The following is a 21376-nucleotide window of genomic DNA, read 5'->3' as shown; positions in this document are numbered from 1 at the left end:
TGTTGCAGTATAAGATATGGTTGCTATACATATGAGAGAATTTTATTAAATATTATTTTCTTTAATTTTCTATATAAAATTTAATACTATTTTATTATGCCAACATACATAATTGTTTATCTTTCAAATTAATTATAATCTTTCCAACTTCAGAATTTAAGATCCTAAAGTACAGAGGCTTGGTTATGTATTTAATTCCTTCATGTGCAATACCAATAAATAGCTCTGCTTAACAATGCTAAATGACTGCTACTACCAATGTGCATTGCCAAAAAGTCCTACATTGTTAAAATTAATGTATATAATATTCATCTTAATATTCATAGAAATTTTAAAATAATAAACAGCTGTTATTTGTAATATTCATAATAATGATCATCATAGATATGCTTATTAGACAATGAGAAATCTTTTACTGTTAATATAGAGGATTCTGCCAGTTAATATAATTACGTAAAACTTTAAAAATACATAAACATTAAACGTTATCTGTCTTTCTTGCCTCTGTTTCTTATATATTTTCCCATATCTCCCAAAGTAAAAATGCATACCTGTTTCTACATGTCTTGTATTCTACTTTAAGAATTGGTTTACATGATTCAGATTTTCTTCCTTCTCTTTGACTTTTTCCTAAAGAAAGGAAAAGGATTTTATTAGATCTGATTTAAATTCTACTCATCCATGAGAATTAAAAAGTTTTACTAAAGGAATATAAAGAAAAAAGATAATGTAATTATGTATTTTTTATAATAGGATAAACACATGTTTATGTATCCTAATATTTTTGTTAAATTTGTAAACAATTTATTGAATCTTAACAATTGACTGCTATGTAATCAATAAAGTTATTTGTGAACTTATCAAATTTGTATTGCTTTACATTCTCCATATATAAACCTAGTCTCATGTAAGGTTATTTTAATTAAGTTTCAAGATAAAATAATTTTGTAACTGAAGATATACATATTTATCTACAAAGTGAAATGTATTATTATGAAAATCCATACTAGGCTAAAAATTTTATCTGTAATACAAGCAAACCCCTTTCATATACAGAAAAACGCTATTTAAAGTTTATGATAGACTACCAAAACCATTGCATTTTCATCAAATTCATTAAAGAAAGTCCATTAGACAAGGAACACAGATTATACACTTCATGATTTTAAAAAGTAATTTTAATGATGGTATCTATTTGCATAAAAAAATAATAGTTTCTTGTAGGGGAAGTGTTATGTTCTTTAGATTCCATAAGAATCAAAAAAAGTATGAAATGGAAGGAAAACTACTTCTGCATCTAACATACTTATCTTTCAATTTATTCTTTTGCTTATGATTCTGTGTCTCACTTTGATAAAATTGATATTCTTTGATGATATATATTTTTTATTTTAGTAATTACCCTTACTTATTCTTGTAGTGCTACAATTGTTTATAGACATAGATACCTATTATATAAGGAGGTGTTTACATGCATATATGTGTAAATTTTCAGGATAGCTTCAGAGTGGCATAGCCAAAACCAAATAGAATGTCATGATAGTTGTATTTAATTTGTTTAAAGGGCAGGGTGTCAGCTTACAACATGCCTTATCTGCTTTTTCAAAGCAAGCTTTTGGCATGCTTTCCAAAATTGCTTTATGAAGAGACACTTTAGCTCAAGGACTCACTCTGAACAGTTGTCTTAGGGAGGAAGAATAGCTTAGCTGGTTGCTGATTACTGGTTTTGGTAATGAATGAGAATAGAAAGAACAAACTGACACAGCCAAAAAAAGAGATCCATTCTTTTCATGGTGATGTCTTTTTCATCCAGTGCTTCTCTAATAATTGCCAAGCCATTAATTAACCAAAACAGTATATGTCATATTGTCAATATTTATGGAACCAATTATTATTTTTCAATCAGTACACATTGGTATTATGTACTGATTTCAGTAGAAAAAAAGTTATCTAATAATTAATTAACATTTTACTTCAATGTCCAACTCCAAAATTAATTTGGGGGTAAAGGTTTACTTCTGTGATTATATTCATTTCCTGTCAATAATTAAAATATGCTTAAATGTCATATTGTGTAAAAATCAGAATCAACAACTCCATTTATTGAAAATCCTTATGTTCAGAGTATTGGACTAAGTGTCAGGGTACAAAGAAATAACTGACCATCGAGAAGTATAAAATTTGCTAAATTAAACAAAACAAATATAAGAACAACAATATGAGGTACCATAAGCAAATGAGTGATAGACATAAAGTGTTGTAAAAGATGAGAATAAAACTGTGGTTTCCTTTTATAATAGAAGACTTTATGGAGTTCTACAAAAAACTTTACCTAAAGGCTAGACTGAGCACTAATAGATAGAATTTGGGTAGGAGAGCATAAGAAAAGATATGGAGACAGAATGTGCCTAGTGTGTTGAAGGAATAATGAATAAGCCAATTTGGGTAGATTAAAAGATTCATGTAAAAGAATAGTGAAAAAAATGCTAATGAGGTGCAAGGAGCCAGACTGGCAATCTATAAAACTGGCAATATAGACAATGGACGGTCACTGGAAGCTTTCATGCTGGGAAGTGAAATATTTTAGAAATGTGAATAAGGCTTCATTTACTAGAGCAATTTTGAGGACATAAGATACTGATGCTGGAAAAATAAGTAGGAGATTATTGCAACAGTGCAGCGAGAAAAAAGAAACAGGAAAAAGAAGAAAGAAAAATGAATAATCTTAAATGTGGAATATCATTAATCACACCAACATATGCATAATGGGAGTACGAAAAGGAGAAGAAAGAAAAGAGAAAAAAAATTCATAAAATCATGCTTGAAAACTTTATAAATTGGATGAAAAGCATTATCTTCACATCTAAGAACCTCAATGAACTCCATGTGTGATAAAAAGCAAAAATATTGAGCCACAGATACATCACAGTAAAAATGCTAAAAGCCAAAAAGAAAATCTTGAAAGCAGCAAGAGAAAAATGACTTATCACATACAAGAGAGCCCCAATAAGATTAACAGCTGACTTTCTTATTAGAAAAATAAAATGGAGCCAAAAACAAAGAGTATCGGTAAAGGTAATTACATAGATAATTACAAAAGACAACATAAATGCATATTTCTTCTCCAATCTTCTCTTAAGAAGCAATTGTTAAAATAATATGTACATAATTATAGTGTGGATATATAACACATTTGACAATAACAACACAAAGAAGATAGATGGGAACAAAGCTATACTAGAACAAGAAAATGACACCAAATGGTAATTTGAATCCACAGAAAAAGAAGAGAACCACAAATGATAAGCAAAAAGGTTAACATAACAAATTCTACACACACACACGCACACACACACATATGTATAATGGATCTATTTTCTTTTGTCAACTTCTTTAAAAGATGAAAATACTACAAGACCATGCACAGACCTTATGTCTGTAGCCCTAGACTACTTCATACTTTCAAATTAGCCCATACTTAGGCTTTAAAAATTCATTTAAAAAAATTATTGCTAAAGCTTTTTCTGGTGTTAGTGGCATCCAATGGTATCTGCCCTAGACAAGCAAAGGCAGGTACTTGTTCTCCCTGTAGGCACCTTTTTCTCCCCAGATTTTAAGTTAGTTGTTTGCTCTGTCTCCTTAATTCTCTGATGAATTCAATAAAAGTTTTAATTTGGAGTTTGTCTAGTTTTTTGTTGTTGTTATATGAGTGGTAATGATGCTCCTCCCAGCTTTCTATCTCTATGTGGAGATTAAACAACACACTTCTGAATAATACAAAAGTCAAAGGATAAATATCAAAAGCAATTTTAAAATGTCTTGAACTAAATGAAAATGAAAACACAACTTATCAAAATTTGTGGGATGCAGCAAAAGCAGTGCTTAGAGGAAAATTTATATCATTGAATGCATATATTAAAAAAGAAGAAAGATATAAAATCAATCATCTAAGTTTCCACCTTAGAACCCTAGAAATAGAAGGACAAATTAAATCCAAGTACAGCAGAAGAAAATAGTAAGAATTAGAGCAAACATAAATGAAATTGAAAACAAGAAACCCACAGAGAAAATCAAGAAAATCTAAAGCTGATTCTTTGAAAAGATCAATAAAATAGACAAGTCTCTAACCTGGTTAACTAAGAAAAAAAGAGAGAGGACACAAATTCCTAATATCAGAAATGAAAGAGTAGATATCACTAAAGATCCCATGACATAAAAAGGAGAATAAAGGAATACTATGAAAAACTCTATGCCTACAAATTTGAAAATCTAGATGAAATGAACTAATTCCTTAAAAGACACAATCTGCCAAAACTCACACAAGAAGAAATGGGCAATCTGAACAAGTTTATATCTATTAAAGAAATTAAATTAATAATCAATAATCTTCCAAAACAGAATGCATCAGACCCAGATGGGTTCACTGGTGAATTCTACCAAATATTTAAGTAAAAAATTATATTCTTACAATCCCTACAATTCTCTACAATATCAGAAGATAAAAGCAGAAGGAATTCTTCCTAACTCATTCTATGAGGCCAGCATTACTCTAACACCCAAATCAAAAACATTACCAAAAGAAAAAGAAAAAAAAAAAAAAAACCACAAACCAATATCTGTCATGAGCATTAATGTAAAAATCATTAACAAAATAGCAAATTAAATCCAACAATGTATTAAAAGAATTCTATACCATGACTAAATGTGATTTATGCCAGGTATGCAGGCTTGTTTAACATTTAATAACCAATTAATATAACCCATTACATCAACAGGCTAAAAAAGAAAAATCGCATTATACAAATAGATTCAGAAAAAGCATTTGATAAAATCCACATCCATTTATGATAAAAAACTCTCAGTAAACTAAGAATACATGGAAACTTAGTCAACATGATGATGATGAATATCTACAAAAAACCTGCTGGTGACATTATACTTAATGGTGAAACTCACATCTTTCCTAGTAAAGTTAAGAAAGAGCAAGGCAAGGTTGTCCCCTCTTACTACTCCCTTACAAGATTATGCTAGAGTCCTAGCTAATGAAATAGGAGAATAAAACAAAATGTAAGGCACACAGATTGGAAAGGAAGAAATAAAACTGTTAGCAAATGACACAACCGTCTATGTAGGAAATCTGAAACAATCAACAAAAATATCTTCTGGAACTAAGAAGTGATTATAGCAAGGTTGCAAGATACAATTTTAATATATAAAAGTCTATTGTTTTTCTATATACCAGCAAAAAATAAGTGGAAATTTTTTATTTCTATATTGTAATTGCTAGTTTAAATTTTTTTAACTAAATTTATTATGGTAACATTGGTTAATAAAATTAATTAGGTTTCAAGTGTACGATTCAATAATACATCATCTATATATTGCATTATGTGTTTATCACCCAAAGTTAAGTCTCCTTCTGTCACCATATATTTGACTCTCACTATCCTTTTTTACCTCCCCTCTCTACTTTTTCTTTCTGGTAACCACTAAATTGTCGTCTGTGTCCATGAGTTTCTGTTTGTCTTTCAGTTTTATATCTCACATATGAGCGAAATCATATGGTTTCAACTTTTCCTGTCTGACTTATTTCACTTGGCGTGATAATCTCAAGATCCATCCATGTTGTCACAAATGTCAGTATTTCATCTTTTCTTATAGCTGAGTAATATTCCATTGTATATACGTACCACATCTTCTTTATCTAATCATCTGTTGAGGACAATTTGTTTCCATGTCTTGGTCACTGTGGATAAAGCCACAATGAACATCGGGGTACATATATCTTCACAGATACATGTTTTCAAATTTAGGGGGTAGATACCCAAAAGAGGGAATCCTGGGTCATATGGTAATTCTATTCTTAAATTTTTTGAGGAACCTCCATACTATTTTCCAGAGTGGCTGTACCAAATTACACTCTCACCAGCAGTAAGTGACGGTTCTTTTATCTCTACAACCTCTCCAACACTTATTACTTGTCCTGTTGATGATAGCCATTCTAACAGGCATGAGGTGGTATCTCATTGTGGTTTTGATTCCTATTTCCCTAAAAGCTAGTGAAGTTGAGCATCTTTTCATATGGTCTGATGGCCATTTGTGTGTGTTCTTGGGAGAAGTGTCTGTTCAGGTCCTCTGCCCATTTTTTAATGGGAATGTTTGCTTTTATGTTGTTAAGTTGTATGAGTTATTCATATATTTTTAAATGTGATATTAAAAATATAATACCATTTATATTAGCACCTAAAAAATGAAATACTTAGGTATAAGTCTAACAAAATATAAGATCTATATGGGTAAAACGAAAAACCTCTGATAAGTAAAATCAAAGAACTAAATAAATGGAGAGATAGTTCATATTCATGGATAGGAAGACAATATTGTCAAGATGTCAGTTCACCCCTATTTGATCTATAAATTCAATGCAATCTTGATCAAAATCCAAGCACGTTAGTTTGTAGACATTGGCAAACTGATATCAATGTTTATATGAAGAGGCATTAGATCCAGTAAAACCAATACAATAATGAAGAAGAACAAAGGGGAAATACTGAAACTATGAGGATTTTAAGACTTATATAAAATTACAGTTATCAAAACAATGTGGTATTGGAGAAATATAGACAAATAGATCAATCCTATAGAAAACAAAAAATAAACTGGTAGGCCTAAATCCAACCCAACAGTAATTACATTTAATATTAATGTACTAAATATTCCAACTAAATGATATAAGACTGGATAAAAAAAAAAAAGCAAGACCCATCTATATGCTCTCTATAAGAGACATAAGGAATGTCTAATAATAAAGACTCAAAATGCGTAGTAGAAAAAATAAGAGAGTCAAATATATGGTGGCAGAAGGAAATTTAACTTTGGGTGGTGAACACACAATGCAATATACATATTATTGAATTATACACTTGAAATCTATACAATTTTATTAGCCAATATCACCCCAATGAATTTAATAAAAAGAAAATTAAAGTGAAAAGTAGACAATTTTATTATCATGTTAGGAAATTTTAATACCACTCTTTCAGAAATTGATAGTACTAGTCATATATCAGGAAAATCACAGAGGATCTGATTAATGTTATTAAACACCTTTACCTATTTGAGTTTTAAAGTATGTAAAGCAGGAAGGAAGAGAATTAGAATGAAAAATCCATAATAATAGAGATTTTAATTTACTTCTCTCAGAATTGAAAAATCAAACAACAAAAACATGCAAAAATTTAAACAGTACAAAATAAACAAAATTTCAAGTTTGACCTTTGTGTAACAATTAAGAAATGTACATTCTTCTCAAGTACACTTGGAACTTTATAGTAATTGTGTATGTCTAGTTATAAAGCATATCTCAGTAAATTCTGTAGAACTAGTACAAAGCCACAGTCTCTGACTACGACTAATTGTAAAAACTATAAACACTTTTAGAAGTTAGAAATCACATATCTAAATAACTGATAGGTAAAAAGTAGAATTATAATAGGGATTAGAAAATACCTCAAACTGAATATTTATGAAACTTTACATAATATTAATGAAATTACATATCAAAATTTATAGGATACAGCTGAAGTGGCATTTAGAAAAAATTTTTTATTTTAGAAAATAAAAACAGCTAAATTAAAGGGAACAAAATGAACCCAAAGAATATAAATAGATATGACCGTGGATACCAAAATCACTGACACTGACTTAATTATGTCATAGTCAGTCACCAGGAATTTAATTTGATTTATATGTTATGAGAGAAACAGATGTCGATGTTTTCAACAAACTGTGAACAGAACTACAGTTCTTTTAAAAGGAAAACAAAATTAAAGAAAACAACCCAAAGTAATAAAATAAATATGGATATGGTAAAACATGTGAAAGGATTAAATATCCAATCAACTGAAGAAGAACTTGTATAGAAGTTGACTGTTGAGAATAAAAAGAAAACTTATGAATAAATCTTGTTGCACATTTGCAAACAAAAGACATAACGATTTTTTTTTTATAGCAGAGGTGGAGAGGAAGGGAACCCACCATACAAATGAATAATTAAACCTGAGTGGATGTATAGCAAACACCTATCAAGGTTTCCATATGGCAATCTTTAAATAAAGCATCTCAAGTAAGTGTCTAAATGTAATCTCTAAGTAAAGCGGCGAGGTTAAATACATTAATCATTTACAGATGCAGCATGCAACTGTGGTACAAAAATTGACAGACCAACACAAGATGAATAATTTTAACTAGTGATTTATAAGTCACTCATTATACAAAACCACTTATTTTAAAGTGTGACACTATAAAAAATGGTCAGAAATTATAAGATAGAATGTGTTTGATTAACTGCAAGGTTTTGACCTCTCTGTTCCTAGAAACAACCAACGATGTGAGGTAAACATGGAACTCAGATCATCACCAATATTCTTGGAGATAATATGGTCATCTGAATAAAAGATATTCATACTATTGAACTTTTTATTCTGCCCAGTTAGGTAAACAGATCCAACATAAATGCTAAATACCTCTTTTCAGTGAGGAAGATATTATAAATACAACCTATAAGAATACCACAGTCATAATTTAGTGGAATCAAATGGCAAAAATGGAAATAAATGGGGAAACTAGAAAACAACAGATTATAAAGCGGTACAGGACTTAGGTCTGAAAGTCAGATCTAGGTAATGCCATTTTCTCACTAGCTCCTTAACCTTTAAAATTGGCCAAATACATCCTCTGCTTCAGATACATTAACCATCCATTATCTAATTTTGGTTGGAAGGGTCTATATAAATATCACTTACAAAGCAGGAAAGTGGATAGACAGGAAGAAGGGAAGCACAGAAAGTTTAAGGCATAATATAGGGGATCTGAAGGAGGTATAAAAGAAGTATTTAGAATCAGAAGCTATGTTCTATCACCTCTTTCTACCAAACACACTGATACCGCCTCTCCTACTTTAAGTGAAGGCACTGTAATTCTAGTTTCTTTCTTTTGAAAGCATATGTCTTACCATGCGGAATTGTGGTCTGGAAAGGACGACTTGGGCTTTTCAGGTTCCATAAAGTCAAGCTGCCATCTGAATGGCTGCACATGAACTGTTTGCCTTCATGGTGCCAATCAATTGAATGAATAGCCTAATGAAATAACAATTAAAAACAAGCAGAGAGGGGAAAAGTTGATATGTTATATCATTCTATATTCCAAAGGAAAAATATTATAACATAAAATTACTATAGCAATAACACTTAAGAAACATATGTATTTTTTCTGACCTAGATGACACTATTTTTAGTTTAGCTCTCTACAGTCTTATAAAAGGATACAAAAACTCATCTCTTGAAATAAAGAAAATTTCTTAATAGCATTAGATCCCAGAACTTTTTATTATAAGTTCTATGTCCTCCTTGTATCCTATAATGCTTCCTTGAAAAATTATTTACATAGAAATAAAAGCAAGGTTATCAGAAGGTAATTTCTAATAAGGTAGTAGCCTAGTTACATTTAAAGAAGTCAATTTAAAAAATAATTTACATAAGAGCTACCATCTGAGGACTTACTATGCGCCAGACCAATGGTAAGCACTTTATGTACATTATTTCATTTAATTATAAAACAGGTACTATTTTCTCCAATTTACACATGGCAAAATAGACCTAGAAAGATATTTGTTCAGTTCACACAACTCAGAGCCAAGGTCTAACTACAAACACATATTCTCAGTCATTGTACCATATTGCCTCTAACATAAACAATTTAAATTGATTTGAAGCAAGAAGAGTTCACAATTTTTTTTTTTATATTTACAAGTTCACTCTGTTGTTGTGAATTAAGAAGTACTATTCCATTTTCCTAAATTGTTTTACTCCCAGTGGTAGTACAGTGTCTTGCAAAAAAATATATGTTGAATGAACAAGCAATTAATGTCATCATACGTGCCCACATCCTTGGTATTTTTTCTAAACATATGGAACTTGGATAATGTACTAAGCACTATGGGACAAGCTATAGTAGACATAAAAGCTGAATAGATGTATATGACATGATCCTTTCCTTAAAGGAACTTAAAAAAATAGTGAGACAGAAAAGACTAATGTGTATGAACTTCCAAACAATAAGTAATATTAGAGTTACAGCTAATTGACAGCTAGAGTAATCATTAGACATATCGTAAAGGAAATATGATATAAGCTGTACCTGAAAAGATAAATAAGATTTAATTAAGTGTAAAAAATAGCATGAAACTCTAGACATGTTTTTCTCTCACCCCGTTCTTCATTACTAGGCAGAGAAGATTTATTTTTTGCCAGGGTTCAAGATGCAGTTGGGGAGGGAGAGAACACTCTTCTTTATCTTCTCCTTTGCTTATTTCTTCTCATGGTTATAGCTGGCTCGAGGGAAATGTTACTTTTTGCTTCCTCTACATGTTAACTTGGATGAACCTTAGTCAATTTAAAGTTCTCTCAGACTGCCTTTTACAAACAGTGGGAGCAGAGAAAATGTCTCCAGCCCTAACCCTTCTTCCTATACCAGTGAATTTCTACCTACTAGAGAAAATAGATACAAAAATAATAGCTACAACACAAAATCATAACAAGTAAGTACTATAAAACTATTGTACAGAGTAGATATGTAAAACCAACTAGTTACTAGAGAGGAGGATGTCAAATAGTGGAAATATTGAAAGCTGGGATTTGAACTAACTTAAGGAATAAATATTCAATTTCTATTTGTTTATACCCTACTCTTTTCTTAGAAAGGACTTTAAGGGTCTTCTAAAAAGCAAAATATAATAAAACTAATTCAAGAAGAATTATAAAAGATAGAAAACAGAATTTGGCCAGTGTGGTCAACTCAGTGGCTGTGATTGAATTTTTTGAAAACAAAAAGAAAAAGGAAACCCAAAAAGCTGGGTGATGATACGAAAAAAAAAGAGAAATGGCAGTTACTCAAGGAATTAAAAGGTTAGCCTCATATCAAATTCTTGAGAGATTTCTCTGTGAGAGATTGTTTAAGAAATATTAATGTAATAAAACAAAAATTTCACAGCTGATGTGGAAGTAAAATTCATATAGTTATTTTTGAAAATGAGTTTGGATTGATAAAAAAAAACTCTCAATCCATCCGTGGTTATTAATCAAGGGACTAGTTAGATAGTCCAAATAGTTTTACAGTGGCTAAAGAATTTATAAGATTTCAATATGCCAAAGAGAAAGGAATTCATGATAAGAAATTAGCAGGAGCAAAGGCTTGGAGGTGGTAATAAATGATATGTTTAGGAGATAGTGAATAACATGTCTGAAATGTAAAGAGTGTATAGAAGAATTAACTGAAGAAAAAAGATGGTACCAGGGCCTTAAATCTCATATCAAAAAATAAAAACTTTGTACTGTTGACAATTGGAAGCCATTCAAAGGTTCAGAGGTAGAGAATTACATAATCTGACTATGTCTGAAAATGGTAATCTTGTTAGTAAAAGATATACTGAAAAGGTGAGATAGCAAAGAAATGGTACATATATCGTATAAATCAATATTTAAAATTATTTCTAGGTATAAAATAGGTTTAGTGTAGTATTTTACTGACTTACTTAAACATTGTTAATCTTTTTAAACATTTATTTCAAAAATTATTTTTGCTCAAAGTTAGAAATGTTCCTTCTACACTATTTAAAGCCATAGGAAACCCAGCTGATTCCATATTTTCCTCTAGATTTCCTTTTTAGCTCTATTCTAGTTCCAACTGGCTAAATGCACAGATTGTATTTGGACTATTATCTAGCTACCAGTCTTGAGAGAGGGAGCAATCTCCATCCACATCTTTATATTTTGTGTATTTAACAAAAGGAAAATCCTAGCTTGGCTCCCTACGACCTTCTTTCCTTATGATTCAAGATGCCCCCCAAGTTCATCATAAAGAGTATATTTATATAACATAATTTGCCAGAGTATCTTTCACCAATCATGACCAAATTATCTATAAACCTTTGGCTATTTTTAAGCACAAAACTTAAGAATTAAACCACTATAAGAGGAAAGGAGGAAGCACACAAAAGAAGGGTTCTAAAAAAATGTTTAAATTTCTTTTTCTATTTTATATCAGTTTTGCCTTAAATTCTTCAGCATTCTTCCCATTTAAGTGTGGGTGATACTACACTGCAATTTTTGACCTATATTTCCTCCTATCTCTCCTCACTCTACCCGTTTCAGAATTTAATTGACAACATAGATGATCAACTTTATTTTTCATAGCTACAAAAGAGAATTCTCCTTTTCCGCCTTTTGCCCCCAGCCTCACTGTCTTCATTAGTCTTTTCTGAAAGGGGAAATAATTAATGGCCTAGAGTTAATTTCTGAACAATTGAAGTATCACTTCAGAAACTATTCCTTGATGAAAAGTTCATTGCTTTCTCTAAATGAAATTCTAATTAGTCTCAACTATGTATAATAAAACCTACTTCAAGATCTTATTGAGTCTTATTATTAAGTATTACTATTTACAAAATCTCACTTTATGCTAAGAAGGCAAATATTAGAAGATAAGACCATTCAAACTGACTACTTAAACTTTCTGCCACAGGAAAAGAATATTCTAAGGGAGATGTAAATAGAGTCTTTAGCGACCTTAAGGGCAATGAGTCGGGACAAAAGCACGCAAAGCCTAAAGAAAGGAAAATGAGTTCAGATGCAGCTGGAGATACAGTACGGGTAATAGATGCCAAAGTATATAAAGGATGCCAAAAAGTGCCCAATAATGGGCAGTCAAGGCAGAATTCCCACTCAGGAGAACAACCCAGAGTTGGAACTTGTGCAAATACAATAGTCAGTGTGAGGCATTGAGTCATAACTAGGCAGTTTTCCAATGATAAAAGTGTTGGTAACATACAAAGCTTAAAAGTAGAACATAAGTACAAAGTCACAATACTTGTTCAAATATTTCAATAGAAATAACTTACCTCATCATAATAAACTCTCAGTTCTGCTCTTTTAGATTTCAAGTCCCAGAATACTACAGTACCATTTTCATAACCTATTAGCAGCTGGAAAACATAAGAACAATCATTTTTTGTAATTCTAACATTAATTTTAACTTGCTCTAAATAAAGTTTAATGGTAATACAATAAAGCAAAATCATACTACATAATACAACTTTATTTAGAATACCAATTTTTCCAGATCCTGAATATTTTTCCTTCATTTTAAAAAAACTGACAAATAAGCTACTTCGATATAAACATTTACCAATTAAATATGCCACATTCCAAAGAGGAATTGAGGAAATGAAAATATACATAACACAACATAAAAATAAGAAAATTAAAATAAAACAAGAGCTAGAAAATAAAGACGAAATAAAGGATTAAATGAGATAAGTTTGATAAACTATGTATAACTCCATTCCATCTTATGCACTTAAAAAATGTGGCCATAAATTTGGCATCAGTTTTCTCTGTATCAAATCCTCTTTTCTTTGACTTATAACAGCATTTCAAACTCAGATTTATGAACCCTTAGAAGTTCACAAAGGTATTCTAGAGAGTCACATCATTAAAAATGGTCAATATTTGTTTATAAATCAATAAATAAGACAAGTAAAATATATGTTCTTCATTTTAACATAAAAGAATCTGAAAATAGATAATTATAAGATCATATTAAAAACTCAGTCATTCAGCTAAACAGTGCTGAATGACTTTTACTTTAATATATTCTGAGTTATTTCATTCTGTTAAATTTAACCTATCATTGATTAAAAAATCAGGAAGGATAAAAATAGACCAATGTTCAAATAGTGATAATATTTCCCATGGATTTGCCTTAAGATGACTTTCTAGAAATCTACTACTATTTGTTGATATTCTTATACAGTGTGATGTTTCAGTAATTCTAAAAAAAAAAAAAAAAAACAGTGATAAAACAGAAAATACAGTGGTGGTTATAAGTTATTCCTCTAATAGCAGCCTGAGACCTAATCACTTATCTCAAAATTTTATAACAGAACACAAAAAGTAACAGACCAGCTAGTAGTTTTAACAGGAAATAATCAAAATTTCAAACATCAGGGTCAGGAAAGCAATGTATTTTATTTTTGAAGCTACAGCATATATTTAAATGTTTTGTTATTAAACCAAAGTTTTTTATTAAATTTATCGGGGTGACATTAGTTAATAAAATTATATAGCTTTCAAGTGTACAATTCAATAATATATCATCTGTATACTGCATTATGTGTTCACCACCCAAAGTTACATTTTCTTCCATCACCATATAGTTGACCTCCTTTATCCTTATCTACCTTCCCTCTCCCCCTTTCCCTCTGGTAACCACCAAACTGTTGTCCATGTCCATGAGTCTCTGTTTGTTTGTCTTGCTCATTTATTACTTTCAGTGTTATATCCCATATATGAGTGAAATCATATGGTTCTTAACTTTTTCAGTCTGACTTAATTTCACTTAGCATGATAATCTCAAGCTCTATCCATGTTGTCACAAATGGCAGTATTTCATCTTTTCTTATAGCTGAGTAATATTCCATTGTATATATGTGCCACATCTTTATCCAACCATCTATTGAAGGACACTTTGGTTGTTTCCATATCTTGGCCACTGTGAATAATGCTGCAATGAATACTTGAGTGCATATATCTTTATAGATAAATGTTTTCGAATTTGGGGATAGACACCCAAAAGGGGGATTGCTGGGTCATATGGTAATTCTATTCTTAATTTTTTTTGAGAAACTTCCATACTGTTTTCTAGAGTGGCTGTACCAGTTTACATTCTCACCAGCAATGTATGAGGGTTCCTTTTTCCCCGCAACCTCTCTAACACTTGTTATGATTTGTCTTCCTGATGATAGCTATTCTAACAGGTTTGAGGTGGTATCTTATTATGGTTTTGATTTGCATGTCCATAATAGCTAGTGAAGTTGAGCATCTTTTCATATGTCTGTAGGCTGTTTGTATGTCTTCTTTGGAGAAGTGTCTGTTCGGGTCCTCTGCCTATTTTTTAATGGGATTGTTTTTTGTTGTTAAATTGTATGAGTCTGTATATATTTTGAACATTAGTATAAAAAGAGAGAGAACAGAGGTAAAAATCATAGAATACCACCAAACTAAAATAAAGAAACACAAGGGAAAAGAAACAATGGAGGCACCAAGCTACCAAGAAACAAGAGATAAATGGCTATAGGAAAGCCTCATATATCTATAACCACCCTAAATGTAAATGGACTGAACTCACTAATAAAAAGGAATAAAGTAGCAGATTGGATCAAAAAATGAAACCCAACCATATGCTGCCTTCAAGAGATACATCTCAGCTGCAAGGATAAATATACATTCAAAATGAAAGGATGGAAAACGATACTCCAAGCATATGGCATTCAGAGAAAAGCAGGTGTAGCCATACTTACATCTCATAAAATAGACTTCAAGATAAAAAAGGTAACAAGAGACAAAGATGCACGTTTCATAATGATAAAGGAAACAATAAAGCAAGAAGACATAACACTTATCAATATATATGCTCTAAGATAGGGAGCACCAAAATCTATAAAGTAACTACTAACAGAACTAAAAGGAGAAACTGACAAAAACACAATGATAGCAGGGGACCTAAATACCCCACTCACAGCTATGAACAGATCATCCAAACAGAAAATCAATAAAGAAATATCAGCCTTAAATGACACATTAGACCAATTGGACATAATCAACATTTAGAACCTTTCATCCTATCACACCAGATTGTACATTCTTCTCCTAGTGCACATACACAATAAATTTTTAAACTGATTTGACAAAATATATGAGCCTCTTTACATACTGAATTAAAATAAATGGCATAATGACTCTAAATTTAAAAAGTCAAAATTAAGTATAAATTTAAAGAATATTTCTTAAAATAAAATTTATATATATAAATTTATATGTATACATATATGTATATATGTACATATATATGCATACTATACTAAAATATGTTTTAACTTCAAATCTATATTTTTACATATCAGAGAAACTGATAAACAATAAAACCAATTCTCAGTATATAAGAAAAAATTCCTATAGAGTATATGGAAACAAAATTTGTAAATCAAAAAGTTTGGAATATCTGACTTAAGCCAGAAAATTAATAATATAATCTTTCATAATCTGAGCCCAAAGATTTAATGACATAGTAACAATGCTATCATATATTTTCAAAGTAAACATTTGAAAGATAAAGGTTGTGAAACATTACTAGCAGTAGCCTCAGCAGATCACAAAATATAAAATACTAAACCTCAAAATGTCATAAATCATGGAGATAATTATATAAGATTATAATATAGCAAATACGAAAAGACATTTGAATTACTTAGAGAACTGAGACAGAGAAAAGCAGCCCTGACACCCAGGAGATAGCAGACAAGGTCACTCTGTGACCATGATGTATGAAGACAAAAACAAGATCATTCTGCAATCATATCTGACCACACCAAACCAAAAATATATATATTAATTTATATTTCATAAAATTATATATTATATATATAATTTAAAAATATATATATATCCCATAATAGAATGTAAGTACCATAAAAGCACAGAAGTAGGGTGACTTTTTCACTACCATATCATTAGAACCTGGAACAGTATCTAAGGATAAAAAGTATCTGATAAATATCTGTTAAATTATTAAATACCAAGAATCAAAATTATAGACACTATATTCACTAACAACAATAAAATCAAAAGTCACTGACAAAAATATTTGAAAACTAAAAAATATACTTCTAAATAATTGATGGCAAAGAAGAAATCATGGTGAAATGTATAAAATAAAAAAGAAGAGAAACACCTCATTGAAACTTGTGGAATACAGATGAATCTTCATCAACAGAGAAATTTATGGTTTCATTCATGAAAAGAAGAAAATTTTTAATTTTTTACTGATATAAGCATTTGACACTAGGATTTTTTTTTTTTTTTTTGGTAAACACTAGTCTATTTTCTGCCTCTATAAAGTTGGCTATGCTAAATATTTTATATGTGTAGAATCATACAGTATTTGCCTTTTATGTTGGGCTTATTTCATTTAGCATAAAGTTTTCAAGGTTTAGAAAATTTTTTTAAAATAGGAAACAGGAAACAGAAAAAAATGAGTCATCTAAGAGCAAAGAATACCTTTCACTTTTTCAAGTATACTTTTATATCTTTCAGAAAGTTTGAAAGTCTTCCATATATAGATTTTCTTGTTAATTTTAGAGCTAATTATTTTGAATTTTTGGTTGCCATTTTATATGGGATCTTCTCTTCGTTGACTCTTCTAAGAGGATATTTTTTCTGTGGTTGCATTTTAGCATGCTACTCTCTAAATTTTTTTATTGTTGGTATTCATTTTAATGTTGATTTTCTTAGGCAAGCCAAGTACATTATCATATAATCTAAAATAGAGACTCTTTCACTTCTTCCTTTTCAATTTTTATTCTTTTAGCGATTTGTACTTATCTAACCACATAACTAAAAATCCTATAGTGTTAAAAGTGGTGGAGAGGATAAGCATCCTTGCTTCCTTCCTGACTTTAGTACTAATGCCTCTAGTGTTTCCCTATTAAAGTCCTGAATTCTATGTGTTTTTTAACATATACATAGTTAAAGTACATATGAATTAATTCATTTTTATTCATTTTATAAATGAATAGGTGTTTAATTTTTTAAGAACTATTTTATTGAAGTCTAGAGAAAAGTACATAAATTATAGATGTGTCTTTTATGAATTATGATGAAGCGAACAAATCCATGAAACTACTACCTAGGTCAAGAAATAGGAAAACAAGTAATAAAAGAAAAACAGTTCAAGACACTCAGAAGCCTATTTCATATCCTTACCCAGTCAATATTTTCATCCTCTTCTCTAAACGTAACTACTATCTTGACTTTTAACACTATAGGTTACTGTTATCTATTTCTGAATTTTATATAAATGGAATTATACATAACATATTCTTTCTTGAAAATTGTACCAGTTTTCATTTCCACAAACTGTATATGAGACTCTAATTCTTTCTTATCTTCTTTAAAAATTAATATTGTTAACAGCTATACAATGTTAAATAGAAGATGTATATAGTTGGCATCTGTATCTCATTTCTTATAAGAAGAGAAAAAATTTTATTAATTCACCATTAAGGAGGAAATAAAAATTTTCATATTTTGAGTAAATTAACACAGTTCAGATTAATAAAGTTCCTTTCTTTTCCTAATATAACAAGAGTTTTTTTTATTTATCATGAAGGGAAGTTGAATTTTATCAAATGCTTCTTATGTACCTTTTTATTGTCATACATTTTTATTATTTCTGTTAATAATCTAGTTACACTGATTTTGAAAAGTTAAAACAACTTTTTAGTCCTGGGATGAATGCAAATTGGTTGTGTTCCTTTGTGCCTTCTCTTTTTGATTCTTGATCAGGCTTGATAAAGATGCATCACTTTTATTAGTGTTTTCACAAAATCAACTTTTATTTTTGCTAAGGTACGACATTTTTGTTTTCCATTTCTTTTAATTATTTCTCTCATGCATTGTATTAGTCAGAGTTCTCCAGAGAAATAGGACCTACAGGATGTACATATGTGTGTGTGTGTGTGTGTGTGTGTGTGTGCGCGCGCACGCGCGCGTGCATTTAAGGAGATTATTATAAGGAATTGGCTCACACAATTATGGAGGCCGGCAAGTCCCAAGATCTGCAGGGTGAGCTGGCAAACTAGAGACCTAGAGAGCTGATGTAGTTCCAGTCTGAGTCTTAAGGCCTGAGAACCAAGAGAACTGATTGTGTAATTTCAATCTGAAGGCCAGCAAGCTTGAGATCTAGGAAGAGCTGATGTTTCAGACCAAATCTGAAGGCGGGAAAAGCTTATATCCCAGTATAGAAGCAGTCAGGCAGGAGGAATTCTCTTTACTTGGAGGAAGGTCAGCCTTTTTTATTCTATTCAGGCAACTGATTCGATGAGGCCTACCCACATTAGGGAGGCCAATCTGCTTTACTCCGTCTACTGATTTAAATGTTAATCTTATCCCAAAACACCCTCACAGAAACACCAAGAATAATATTCAGCCAAATATCTGGGCACCCCAAGGCTCAGTCATGTTAACACATAAAACTAACCATCACATCTTTATCCTTCTTCTACTTTGAGTTTAATTCATTATTTTTCAATCTTTATACTAAGATTATTGATTTTCAGCTTTTCTTTACTTTTTAATAAATGCAATAAAAATCTAAATTTCCCTCTAAGCAGAGGTTTAGCTACATTCTGCAAGTTTTGACATGCCACATTTCTATTATAATTTAATTTAAAATATATTCTAATTTTAATACTAATTTCTTCATGACATGTAAGTTATTCAGAAGTATATTGCTTAATTAGTAAACATTTGGGAAATTTCCTATTGTGTTTGATTGGTAATCTTGCTAAATTATCCTGTGGTTAGAGAACATATTGTGTATCATTTTAATCCTCTGAATTTGTTGAAACATGTTTTATGGCTCAACAAATGTACAACTTTGGTAAATACTTCATATACATTTAGAATATAATGTGTAGTCTGAAGGTATTGGGTGTAATGTACTATACCATCAATTAGGTTAATCAAGTTGTTCAAATTTTCTTTGTTCTCACTATTTCTTTGTTTGTTTATTCTCTCAATGACTCAGAGAGGTATATTAAACTCTCTAGCAACGACTGTGGATTTGAGTATTTTTCATTTTAGTTATGTCGTTTGCTTTATATTTTTTAGTTCTGTTAAATTAACATGCACATACGCAACTCCCAAGGAATCATGGAAACCAAAAACATGGTTCTGATATGCATATGTTTCAGTTAATATGGTACTATGCACGGCCTATACAATATGAAGCTCTGTTAATAGGATATACAAATTTATTATTATTATTATTATTATTATTATTATTATTATTATTATTTATTACATTTCCTGTTGAAGTCACTATATTTCTATTACAAAATATTCTCCTTAGAAAAAGTTCTTGCCTTTAGGTCTGCTTTTATGGACTAAGTAAATGTCTGTGTCTTCTTAAAATTCATTTATTGAAATCTTAACTCCCAATGTGATAGTATGAAGAAGTGGGGCCTTTGGAAGATGATTAGGTCATGAAACTAGAACTCTCATGAATGGGATTAGTACCCTTATAAAAGAGACTCCAGACAGCTATCTTATCCTTCTACCATGTGTGGACACAGTGAAAAGATGGCCATCTAGAAACCAGGCCCTCACTAGATACCAAGTCCGCTGGTACCTTGCTTTTAGACTTTCCAGCCTCTAAAATTATGAGGAATAGATGTTTGTTGTTTAAGTCATTCAGTCTATGGCATTTTTTGTTATAGCAGCATAAGCTGACAAAGACATCTACTTTGCCTGATATTAGTATAGCTATATCACTTCTCTTTGCTTTGGGTTTACATACTATATCTTTTCCAATCCTTTTACATTCAACTCTTTTATATCCTTTAGTTTAAACTGTGTCTCTTATAATACAAATTGTTGTTTTGACACATCTGCAAATTACTGTCCTTTAGCCTATTAAATGTTTGCATTTAATATAACTGCTGACATATTTTAGAACAAATCTATCTACTTGTTTTGTATTTGTCCCATCTGTTTAACGTTACTTTCTCCTTTATTGTTTTCTTTGGGTTAATAAATTTTTATTATTCCAGTTTCCTACTCTATTAACTTGTCCATTATATAAGTTTAGAATACAAAACATTTCCATAACTTATCAAACTATAATGTAAATTACTACTTGTGATACTTTTAGAAGTTATAAAGACCTTAGAACTTTAACTCATTGGACTTCATCCCAACTTTTAACCTACTTTTAACTTGTATTTTAGTTCTCAATATATGACACTCCCAGAAGTCATTTTTATTTTTATAAAATGTTCTCTTATATTTACTCACGTATGTTGTTCTTTATTTCTCTTTCATCTCAGTTCTTTTATAATGGGCTGATTTCATTTTCTTAGAAATTCCTTTATTTTTTCATTAGAGCACACTTGCTGTTAATAAATTATTGCAAACTATTTTAAGTTGCAATAATTTCATCACATGTTTTTAAGGATATTTTTGTAGAGTATAGAATTCTGTGTAGACAGTTTCTTTTTTCCCCAGTACATTATCACTCAGTTTTCCTCATTTCCCACTTTTCTGTTGAGATGTCTAGTGTTAGTCTTACTGCTTTTAAATTTTTTCTTTCTATACAGAAAGAACTCATACAACAATAAAAAAAAAAAATTAAAAAATGGGCAGAAGACCTGAACAGATATTTCTCCAAAGAGGAAATACAGATGGCCAATAGACTATGAAAA

The 21376-nt window shown here is 30.4% G+C and overlaps 1 protein-coding gene across 3 annotated transcripts in view; it reads right to left on the bottom strand.

Annotated features, from left to right (window-relative positions):
- The window catches only part of STXBP5L (syntaxin binding protein 5L), a 260367-nt gene that overhangs the window by 162481 nt on the left and 76510 nt on the right, over window positions 1–21376 (bottom strand). For all 3 annotated transcript variants that reach the window (XM_039843137.1, XM_039843139.1, XM_039843138.1), the window contains exons 8-10: window positions 12956–13039; window positions 9014–9137; window positions 552–630 (exon numbers count right to left, since the gene is read on the bottom strand). In XM_039843137.1, the coding sequence (XP_039699071.1) occupies window positions 552–630; window positions 9014–9137; window positions 12956–13039 (287 nt within the window). The remainder of the gene's footprint in view (window positions 1–551; window positions 631–9013; window positions 9138–12955; window positions 13040–21376) is intronic.

This window comes from Pteropus medius, unplaced genomic scaffold, assembly GCF_902729225.1.
Source record: "Pteropus medius unplaced genomic scaffold, Ma_sr-lr_union100, whole genome shotgun sequence".
In the NCBI taxonomy this organism is placed as follows: Eukaryota; Metazoa; Chordata; class Mammalia; order Chiroptera; family Pteropodidae; genus Pteropus; species Pteropus medius.
Note: the sequence above shows the minus strand (reverse complement) of the source record. Positions and strands in the feature narration are given on the sequence as shown.